We start from the raw sequence: 11582 nt of genomic DNA on the forward strand, positions 1-11582 counted from the left end.
AAAGGAGAAATATCTAAAAGTATCAGGTTCACATGCAAAGCACGTGCTCCATTATTAGTGAGATAAAAAGGTATGCTTGAAAAATATGATCATAGAAAACGTAAAAACTTTAATCCAGATAAATATTTATACAATCACCAATTAGTTATTGCGATTACTATTACTACTTTTTATACTGTTATAGATATAAGAGGGCATGGAAATGTAGAAATGCTTTTCTTGTAACATATCGCTGAGCTATTGACAGGTGCCGAACCTGTGCAATAATAATAATAAAAACCTAAATACCACCAAAAGTAGTCAATAATTAATCCTAGGTACTGGAGCAGGGACTCTAGGTGTGCAATGGGTTACTTGATTCACCCTGTTCCCGAAGAGTTTGTTTAATCCGATATACCAGAATTAATTAGTTGGCAAAAATTACTAAATAGTAGACAGTGGCAAGTAGGGTCGTCTCCTCAGGGACTGGGGAGATTTGTCTCTTTTAAATTCCAATTGGTAAGGGGGGATTTCACCAGAATGAAGCTAAAAGCAATTACACAATTCAACTAAAACTAAATAATTAACTAGCACGAATATAGCAAGAATTAAATCAAGAATAAATAAATCCTAGCCAAGGATGCAACTATTCAGGCACAGTCCATTTATCCGATCATTGACGCAAGAGAGGTTCACTTAATTTATTAATAGACTAGTTATAGCCATCGAGGAGCTCTAATGACCAATTTTTCCTTAATTTATAGATGACCAAGGTACGACCATTAATCACCTCTAACCACAAAAGTATTCCTAGGTACGACCGTAGGAATTAATTTTCCAATTGCATTAATAGTCAGAAAAACCTAGCCCTAATCAATAACACGTTACGAGGGTTATTTAAATTAGATTGCACGTTCCCCTAATGTGTAAACACACCAGTTGCCACTAATATTAATCAATCAAACAATTACGGATTTAATTGACTAAATTGGCACGAGATTAATAAATCACCTTGAATATCGGGCCCTTGAGATCCAAGTAATAAAATAATCCCATGAAAATACGAGCAGGCAACGTGCAAATATTAATAAATTAAGGAACGCGTGAAAACTAATTAGATCTCACAGATTTTCGGGATTGCGCCGTCGAGTTGACCCTTGACTAGATGAAAGACTTAGCCACGCCGCATAATTAAATCACCACACGAGTTAATAAATTGCGAAGGCATTGCTTTTTACTAGAAAGTAAGGAATAAAGGATGTTTTTCCCGTTGAGAAATATTGTCAAACACCTGACGTGCGTCAGAGGCTAGTCCCAGGAAAAAAAAGAAAAAACTAAAGCTAAACTAAAAGCTAAAACTAAAAAGGTAAACCGAAAGCTCCCCGTCTCCTGTACGCTTGTTCCCTATTTAAAGCCAAAAGAAAGATATCCAGTGGTCTACACCAATTGGCCACAAGCTGCCGAATTCATCTCCTTGTTTTGAGCCCCTGTGCGGTCCCACCAATTAGCCACAAGCCTCCCAATTACTTCTTAGTTCTCTGGCTCTCTACGTTGCTCTTAAGAGCCAAATGACTAAAGCCCTTGTCCTTTCCTCCGTGGTCCCTGCTGAAGTCAAAGGCCCAAGCCTTGAAGTTCTCTCTGCCGCAGTCCCTGATTGTAGTCTTCTTAGTCAACAAAAGTAGAGGAACGGGACTCCAGTTCTTTTCGGCACTGTGGCTTGCTTGAAGTCTCAATTATCTCCAGAAAGACCCTCATGTTTGGTAGTTTTCTGTTCCATTCCTGAAATTGATTCCAAATACCAAATATAAGTAAATATCAGCAATTAACACAATAAATGTCAGGGTAGAAGGGGAAATTAATAATAAAATTACTAACAAATTATACCCTATCAGCTATCAAGGAAAAAGATTTGAAGCCAAGATGTGTAAGATCTATGTCACATTGCTGCTTCGTGGAACAACATTGATGCACAAGGACTAGTTCGCATGAAAGCAATTTTGCAAATAAAATACCATGTAAAATGTCAGTTTGATGAACTTAGGTTGACCTTATATGTTTCCCCATTTAATTCTCGTAAAATTGATTTCCATAATTTTATCTTTACAGCGTTCCCATCCACCAACTGGGATCCTTTTTTGAATACAAAATTGTGCCTTAGCAATTCAGTTTTCTAAATTGCTCTCTGATTAACATAAAGTAAAAGGGCTCATGCTCACTGATTCTTGTGCTCTGAGTCCTGTCTTGAGCTTTACAGATACAACGAGCAATGGAAATGTATCATTGGCACAACCGCAGAACACTTGAGAAAAAATATGTTGCCTGTTACAGAGCTAAGATACAACTTCAAGAAGGATGCAAGCACCTATCAGGGTTCAGCTAATCCACATCCTTCTGCTACAAAATACTAGCTACTTTGAACTACAAGCAGTACGGAAGATATGGCAAATTGAGTTCCAAAAGAAGTAAAATAGCACCTCATTTAACATATCTACAAATTGCTGAATCGGTTGGACAGTTTAACAACACCAGACAGACAAGGAAGATCTTAGGCTTTGGCCATCCGAGGCAGGGAGCAAAAGGGATTTCCATCCTGGATGTTTTCATTTGATCTTGACTGAAACAGGATCTGGTTCAGCAAGGGATCATATTAAAAGTACCAAGGATAGTAAGTAAGAGCTATCAGGGTTAATGTTGATCTTTGAGTGCAAAATCACTGCAAAACACAAAAACTCAAACTTAAGAAACTCAAGACAGCATGTAGTCAAGAATAAAGCCAGCACTTAGTTGCATGACATTTTTTGTTGTATTTGAAACACTAAAATAAGAACTTACCATGAAGAGAGGAGCAAACAACAAGTATAGGTGGCAGAATGAGCTTAATAGCCTTCATCACAGCGGATGAAATAATTGCAGCAAGTAGCAACAGTCTCGACTAACCACAGCGATATGCTTCAAAACTTGCAGCTTAGACTTGATTGTGTTAGAAGATACTCTTAACAATTCTGTGCAGCTTTACTGCATGAACAGTACATCTTCCGTGGCTGCTCCCAAAAACATTTTCATTATGAGAAGATTTCTCAAGTTTTGGTTGTAATATGTTCAGAATAAAAGTAGTTAAAAGTCAAATTTGAGTAGTAAAAGAAGAGTAGTATATCTGAACTTACCAGACTCTTAGAACCAGACACCAATTTGATGACCAACAGCTCTGAAAACTCCTCAAATCTTTACTACTAGAAAATCATAACCAAGGAAAAGTGAGACAGAAACCCATCATCTACGAGATTATCGAACAAATCACTAATCAAATGGTTCAAGAAGCTTGATAAATGCGCCTTCAAGAGGTGATTAAACTTTGGAGCAACTATTTACTCCCACTAGAATCATAAGTTAGGGAGCTGATCACTTTAGCAATCACATCTTACATCCACAAAAGCAGATATATAAAATCAACAAAACGAAACTCCTAGTGCTTATTTCATATTGATGGGTAACTTGTAGGAAATCCAAAACAAAAATTAATTAATACCAGCTATAAAAATCTAATCTAAGTTCATCTAGGGGAGAGACCATAAAAATCTGCTTGTTAAGTGCAGGCAGAAGGAGTGCAGTAGAGAATTGCGGGTTTAAAGTCTTATAGAAAAGGTTTGTAGAATTGCTGCTTGGGGTATCAAATCTAAAATGTCCAATGCATTTTCAACGGGTGAAACTTCAGAGAGAGCAATCATTTAATCCATATTAAGGTTTTAGTTAATGCATTGGTTATTAAACTGCTTAAAACCCAATATTAAGTAGTGGAAGAGGATGGTTGGTATTATAAATTATCAGACTACCAATCTCACAACCAAGGGCAGTCAGGGTAACTCGATTGACCATTGGATTTATGTAAAGAGATCACAGCTGAAGAAAGTAGAATCCCATCATTTAAGAGACATAACAAGAATACCAATAATCAGATAATTTGGAGAAAGATGATAAATACATTCCCAAGAGGTGGAAGTTCAGAGTAAGCATTTCAATCCTCGTAGAATCTCAAGTTTAAAGAGAATTAGCTCCTTTCAGGAATCATGATATACAACTGGAGGTAGCAGACATATGAGCTGAGCAAAAGTAAATTGCTAGTTCTTATTTAACACAAAATTTTGTACCGTAGATGTAAAGTTTTCAGCTTTGACATGGCTTAACTGTCCACATCAAGTAATCTGCTCTTGAACACCTGTATTCAATAATTGAATTTAATACATGGTTAGCGATATTGTTTTCTTCCTGAAACAGCACTTGTAAAGTTTTTCTGAATCAGACTGAAAAAGCCAAGAGAAGCTCAACAAAGCAGACTAATAAAACCTTCAACAAACTAAAGTTCCAAAATTACCAATTTACTTCCATAATCACAGCTTATAAGGTAGTACAATTAACAATTGAGATCTCTAAGTGCAACCTGCAATCAACTTGCTAAATGATAATTCTTCAGTCCTTACTGCTACATTACTAGACAACATCTTGGAAGCAGACGTTTTAAAACTTCAGATATTTTGCAAATAAATCATCTTGCCGTACAATTTTTATCGCCTAATATTGGATGGATTTTAAAAAATTTAGTAGTGGTTTCACGGGAGTATGTTGTCCTGGAGAGACAAAAAAACTAGAAATTGACCCTTAAAATCTTTGTCCATCATTGCCTACTTATAATTTTCTGTGTTCCGTCAAACTTTGATTTAACAATCTATTTCATAAATGTAAACACATTATCATTCTTTTCTAGCAAATTGATAACCAAATGAACTTTTAGAGTACTTAGTTGGATGAGGAGGTTTTAGATTGAAAAACTCAAGAAGGCATGTTTGCCTGCTTTAAAATAAAGATAGAAGAGCAAATTCCATGTCATTTTCGAGCTGAGAATCTTACAGAAAGAAAGGGTTTCTTTTTGTTGCCTTTGTTCTAAAACTAATGAGCAGGAAATAAGACTTGATACTAAGTACATCTACTAATCCATTTGAAATAAAATCGCTAACCTTACTGTACTTACTTGAAAATTTGTAAGCTTCTCATTGTCAGTCGGTTTCTCTAAAACAATCTCTATCACCAACCAAACCGCCCATGATCATCAGCAGAAATTCACGGTAATGATGACTCTTGATCTTGAGAGACATTACATAACTTGGGGAAAGAAACTCTGGTGAGCAGTTTATAGAGGCCAGTTGACGAAGATAGAGCATTTTATCAGGTTTTAGACACTAGGAAGAAAGAAAAGTGTGCCTGTACTGTGCCATCCTAATCATATCTGTCCAATTGAAACTGGATTTGATTCAACAAAGTTTTCGAAAGTTACAAGCTGGGCAATTCAATGAGTAAGTAAGAGCAATTGAAGATTTTGGTTGACATTTGAGGCTGAGTCGTGTTTATAATTACAGTAGTTTGGTTCCAACCACAAAGTAATTACAACTCATAAACTGAAAATAATAATGGGCAATTTGTAGCGCATGCAAAGCATTTCACATTGAGGCATTGAGGAACAATAGAGCTGTAGGCTACTAAGGCACAACAGAGATCCACGTTTAACTGCTACCAAAACACCATTTAGTTCTAACTTCTAACTATGAGCAGTATGCCGGAGATGCAAATTGAGTTCTACAACATGTATATCAGCACCTCATTCTCATGACTACACATCACTGGATCCTTTGGACAGTTTAAAAGAACCATACCCCAATGGATATCTCAGACTTTGGCCATCTGAGGCACAGAGAAAAAAAGAATGCCATCCGGAAAGGAATTGTAGGACTTTGCAGAAGTAAAGACAGTAAATAAGAGCCATCGATGAGGTTCCCAGTTAAGTTTTGTCCCTAAAATCACTGCAAAGCACAAAAACTCAAACTCAAGATGGCGTTCAAAATAGAATAAAGCTAATGGAAATTTTTAAATAATTACAGGTTTTCTGTCATTGTGACTAAAGCCCCAAAAGGAGAAACTTACCATAAAAAAAGAAGCAACCAACAATCATAAAAGCAGAGAGAGCTTAAAAGCCTCTATCAAGGTGGATTCATTAAGATCATCAAGTCACAACAAGCAGACTTGACTAACTACCAGAATGCTTCAAAACATTGCGCTTAGAGTTGAATGTTGGAAGATACTCCACCAAGTTTTGTGCAACTTCATTGCTCAAACAGTACACACCTTCCTTGGCTACCTCAAAAATATCTTCATGACGACAAGATTTCCTTTGTTTCATACGTAATAGATTAGATATTAAAGTGGTTAGAAGTCAAAATTGAGCAGTGAAAGAAGAGAAGCATATCTAAAATTACCAGAATTTTTAAACCAAAACATGAAAGTGATGACCAACAGCTGCGAAAACTCCTCAATTGACTATTGTCTTCATGGCTAAAAAGCCAAAATCAAGGAGAAGTGAGCCAGAAAACCATCATATATGACTCGGATGGAGCAATTACTAGTCAAATAGTTCAGATAAGTATGCAAGTTCATTATCAAGAGGTAAAAGTTCAGTCCCCTTAAAATCACAATTTTAAATAGAGTGAGATGACTTTAGCATTAATAACTTAAAATCCACAGAGGCAGATCACGTAAAATAAACAAAACAAGACTGCTAGTTGTTCGAAACGTTGATAGGCTATTTGTAGGAAATGCAGGCCAAAAGTTATTGAGGTCTAGCCATATAGTTGGTGCTGAAGAAGCTTCAAAATTCTAACCTCTGTTCGTGAAGCTATTCTTCTATCAATCCTACAAAAACAAAGCATAGAACAGAATATGAACAGAGATACAGTAAAACATCAAAGCACGAAACAGAACAGGTGCTTGGGGTCATTCTAATTGATAGTTTCAAGAGTATTACTATTATGTTGTAAGGAGTAAATGAAGAGCACCAATATTTTGGACCAAATGCTAATGCCGCAGCTTTGAAAGATAATAAATAGGACGATAAAAAGGGAGAAGAGAAAATTGTGAAAATAACCACGAAAGGGAGACTTTTTTAGGTTTTCTCACGAGAAGGTTAATCAGAGGGGGAGGTGAAGAGAAGGGGAGATTGATTGTAAAGCAAATTAAGAAAGAGGTTATTGAAGGCAATCTTACATGATTGAATTTGATCCAAAGATGAAAGTTGGTTATTAATCAACTTATGTCTAGGTCTTGAATGTGAGAAACTTTGGACCACTGGGAGTCGGGGCCGCTGCTCTCAGGAGTGCATCTTTCTTTTAACAGAGGAGAATGATAAAATCGCAGATGTTTTAGTTTGGTGAGACTTCTCATGGCATCCTCAGAGGGTAGACGTCCAAGCTCTTCGCAACCATATAAATCTAGTTTTTCAAGAGCAGCGAAGTTTCCGAACCAATCTGGCAGAGCTTTTATACCTCCAAATTGATATAGCGTTAGTGACGTCATAGTGGTCAAGTATTGGATCTGAGGTGGCAGGGACTCCATGTGTGACAACCCATATAAGTCTAATTCACGGAGTGCGGATGACGAAGAGGAGGAGGAGGATATCAATCCAGACCAATCAAACTCATTGTAAATTGAAGAATTTTCATGATCATCACCGTCATCTGAGAAGGGACCAATTGCAAGCTTCCTTAAGCTGGTTAGGAAACCAAATCCTTTGGGCGTCATGCTTGTTTTCAGTTTGGGACACCCCCATAATTCCAGCTTCAAGAGAGAAGGCATTTGTTGCAAATCAAGCGGAAAGGAGATAAGATTGTCGCAATAAGTCACCCAAAGCATCTGGAGAGAGGTACAAGAGTGTAGCATGTCACCGGGCAGATTCGTCAACCCATCGCACTCATCAATCACCAGCGTTTTAAGAGATGTAAAGTTCTGCAGGGGAGGGAGTTCTCTGCATCTGTTGCAGTGGCTAAATGCCAAACTCGCTAACTTGGAGAGTGTTGTTGTTGTTGGCAAATCCATTAACCATCGAGGAAATTGATCACCCATAAAATTCTTAATTACCAATTCCGCCAAATTTGGGTGCGGTCGAAGGCCATCTAACACATCTTCGTCGTTGTAGTCGCCGCCTTCTCGATCATCGGCCCACATAAGTTCCAGCCTAAATAGATTTGCTTTTTCAGATAGTTTTGCTTCCTCAGCTCCTTCCTTATCATTTACTAGTTCCAGATTGCGTATCTCCAATTGGCCTTTGAGGTTCTTCAAGCTTCCAAGCTCTCCAATTTGTCGACCCTTCTCTTGACCCACATTAAAGAACTCTAGTGTCTGAAGGCAAGTCAACCGTCCCATATTCAGCGGCATTTGAAATTCTTCATCAGAGGTGTAATAGTGGAGATGTCTCAAGCTAATCAAATCGCACATCCCCTTCGGAAGAACCTTAAGAAAGTAACTCCCTAGCCTCAGCGTCTGCAAATTATAAAGTTTGCAAACAGATATCGGCAAAGTTTCACTTGTGGAATCCTCAAAGTTTATGTACCTCAAGTGTCTCAGTTTGCCAATTGAGATTGGCAGATTCTGATTTTGTACACCAGACAATTTCAGAACGTGCAAATTCTTCAACTTCATTAGCATATCATCAGATAAGCTACCCTGACTTAGAAACAATGTATGAAGCAAATTTGATCGACTGTCAAAAAGATTTTTTGCGCCTTCTCCAAATGAGTCTATTACAAGACAACGAACCTGATTACTATTGTCTCCTGAACCAGTCTCCGAATTAATGAATTTAGTAGACTTTGACATTATTGATTTTGAGACTTCGTGCACCATATCATGCATTTTATACCACCTTGTTCTCCCATATTTTCTTGCTTCTTCAAACAACGAACTCTGCAATAAAATTTCCAAGTAATATTCTCCAATTTCCTCCATTGTTTTGTTCTCGAGACCTGCATGGAGGAAACCTTCTGCCATCCAAAGTTCGATCAGCACATCCCCTTCCATCTCAGCATCCTCGGGAAAAATAGAACAATATGCAAAACATTTCTTGACGGCTGGTGATGGCAAATTATCAAAACTCAACTTAAGTATTTGCACCATATGGTCTCCACCTGCACTCAAACTCAAAAGCCTATTCTCCAAAATTGATTGCCACTCGGCCCACTCCTCTTTTCTCTTTAAACGTAGCAGACCTCCGATTACACTTGCAGCCAATGGTAGACCATCACATCTTTTGATTACTCTCTCTTTAATTGCCTCTAGTTCATACGGTACTTCTCCCCCCCCAACTACTTTTTCTTTTAGGATAGACCAGCAAAGATCATCAGGTAGCCTTCCTAAGGCATAGACTAATTCATTTTCCATCATCAAAACTCTAGACACACTATGTGCCACTGGACCTAGACGAGTAGTGACCAAACACCAGCTTCCATTAGTTGGATTGAGCCCCTTCAAGGTGGTGAAAAAGTCATCCCACAATGCCTGATCATCATCCCACACGTCATCAAGAACCAGGAAGTATCTTTCCCCCCCTAGGTGATTCCGAATTTTTCCAACGATGACATTCCTGTCTTCCACTTCATCCTTTTCTTCTGTCAATTGCACTAATATGAGTTTGAAAAGCTCCTCTATTGGAACTTTTTTCGATACACAAACCCACAACTTTTTGTCAAAGTGCCCATCAATTTGGTGATTGTTGTATATCGATTTAGCCAAAGTTGTTTTGCCTAAACCTCCCATACCAACTATGGGAAGAGCAGAAACAACCTTCTCAGACAGGCTCAACAAAATCTTCACTATCTCTGATTCATCATCGGCTCTTCCAACCATTGGAGCAACAACAGAGTCGGTCTGCCGACCTCTCGTGTCTCCAACAGCAGGAGCAGCCCTACTGACCAGTCCCAATCCTTGGGCATCTTGATAGATGCCATTCAACTTAAGTTTGATGTCCCTGACCTTAGAAGCCATTCTCCAACGTAAAGCAAGATTAATGTTAGAGAAGGAGAAGAAGCAGCATACCTTGAGCTTGTGTCGGTTTCGGGACTCCACCTGGTGACGAAGAGATTCATAGTGGAGCTCATCCAACACATTGTCAGCATCATAAGCAACCTCCTCGAGACTCTTCAACCATTCTTGCACTGCTCCATCCTGGTTTTGCTTTGCTTCAGCATCGGCCAAGACACCCTTGATCAGGCGGAGAGAACGTGTCATGCTGGCCACATCCTTCTTGAACCCAACTAGCAAACCAATCCTATCAGAGGCAAGAGACAGTGCCCTTTCCAAGGTGACCTGACTTGCGGCACCGATAACAGGGTCAGCCATTTTTGCTGCCTTGGATTCAGTGTTGAGAACAAGATGGTTTTTTTTTTTTATGGGAGGTTTTTTTGCAGCGAGGAACAGGTAATCTTATCTAGGCTTAGTACAATTGGTTACGAAGAAAGGAGCATTAATAATTATTGCGCGCAGACGTGGAGTTCTTCTCTGACAAATTTGTAAGCTTTTGCATTGGCATGCTTACAGAGCAACTTTCTCAATTATTGTAGTTGTTGGGGCATCATGTTTTCTGAGTAAATGCGCTGGGGCCTTCAGAATTTTTGGTTGTGGACCATATTTGTTTTTGTCTGCGATCAAATCGTTAAAAGGAGAGTGAGATTCTGTTTTGGTTACATGCATGTCATTATTGTTAATCCTTGGAAAATGAATTTATGACATACAGTAATTTGGTCTGAATTTTGTTCGATTTTGGGAAGCGACCACACTGGGAAGCAAATGTTCTCTGTTTGAGATTTTGCTTCTTGGCTTAGTAATCAGGCTTGGGATTTTAAATTACCTTTTGTACTTTAGCGCTTCAAGTATATAACATGATCGGTATGAAATCCCTGGGATTTCAAGGGATGTGCAATAGCTAGAAATTTACAGTGGATGCTTTTGCCATGGAGAAGTTTGCATGCCATTATTGACTTGGCCTTTATTGATCAATGCTTGGCGAGGAATGTCATCCTTTTCTGATTGAAAGCTGGCTGGGGCCTTTGGCTGCGGAAAATATCTCAATAGTTTGTCGGACTTGTGGTTTGACCCAAGACTGACCCCACAAAAACAAAAAAAAAAAAAAAGAAGAAAAAAAACTATGTTCAACGATAAAAATGTAAAGGAGAAAGAAGAAATGACAGCCATAGCCGGTGACTTTGCAACATTAATTGCTTCAGTCATTAACCCTTGGGAAATAGACTAAAAATTTTGTGGGAGGGGGGGGGGGGGGGGGAACTTAAAAAATAATCCGTGGTTCACTTATCAAAAACATGGAGTGGAGTTAGCAATCAGGTTTGGCATGTAGCGACATAATTGGCCAATGGTTGGGTGCTTTCTTAGCTTTTACACTTGTGAAATTGCCAAAATAGTCACTCGTAATTCCACACGTTTTCTACCACTTTAAAAATTCAAACATTTTGTTTCAAAATGTCTTGTTTATGTACAGCATACAAAATTTAAGTGGTGAAAGTTTAAGGAATTTCTTTATTACTATTTTTTTTTTGAAGTAAAATATACAATCAACTGGAGTTAGAAGTGAAATAGACCTTTAGCTCACACTATGATTATAAACTTTGACTGAATTGGATGTTTTGGGAAGGGGGAAATGAGCGTGTTCTTGCGGATTTCAATTTTTACAATTGAATTATTTGCCTATGATATGATCACAAGTTTAACTTAAATGG

At 38.2% G+C, this 11582-nt stretch overlaps 1 protein-coding gene across 12 annotated transcripts; it reads right to left on the reverse strand.

Moving 5' to 3' along the window:
- Positions 1 to 1187: 1187 nt before the first annotated feature.
- On the reverse strand, positions 1188 to 10686 carry LOC113690967 (putative disease resistance protein RGA3). 12 transcript variants are annotated; one of them, XM_072078654.1, is made up of 11 exons: positions 7066 to 10685; positions 6684 to 6714; positions 6282 to 6357; positions 5950 to 6194; positions 5682 to 5828; positions 5003 to 5133; positions 4125 to 4192; positions 3144 to 3209; positions 2812 to 3020; positions 2454 to 2692; positions 1188 to 1758 (listed from the first exon to the last, which is right to left on the reverse strand). In XM_072078654.1, exon 1 carries the CDS (start codon positions 10189 to 10191, stop codon positions 7105 to 7107), a length of 3087 nt encoding a protein of 1028 aa, XP_071934755.1. In that variant the 5' UTR covers positions 10192 to 10685; the 3' UTR covers positions 1188 to 1758; positions 2454 to 2692; positions 2812 to 3020; positions 3144 to 3209; positions 4125 to 4192; positions 5003 to 5133; positions 5682 to 5828; positions 5950 to 6194; positions 6282 to 6357; positions 6684 to 6714; positions 7066 to 7104. The 12 variants fall into 12 exon arrangements, with proteins under 12 accessions (XP_071934755.1, XP_071934396.1, XP_071934703.1 ...); XM_072078602.1 differs by lacking the exons at positions 1188 to 1758; positions 6282 to 6357 and having other exon boundaries at positions 2235 to 2692; XM_072078568.1 differs by lacking the exons at positions 1188 to 1758; positions 6282 to 6357 and having other exon boundaries at positions 2235 to 2692; positions 5003 to 5257.
- Positions 10687 to 11582: the final 896 nt, after the last annotated feature.

This window comes from Coffea arabica, chromosome 1c (genome assembly GCF_036785885.1).
Source record: "Coffea arabica cultivar ET-39 chromosome 1c, Coffea Arabica ET-39 HiFi, whole genome shotgun sequence".
Lineage (NCBI taxonomy): Eukaryota > Viridiplantae > Streptophyta > Magnoliopsida > Gentianales > Rubiaceae > Coffea > Coffea arabica.

What these genes read in the sequence shown, in the direction of transcription:
- LOC113690967 (XM_072078654.1), bottom strand. Translation starts at nt 10,191, where the DNA reads ATGGCTGACCCTGTTATCGGTGCCGCAAGTCAGGTCACCTTGGAAAGG.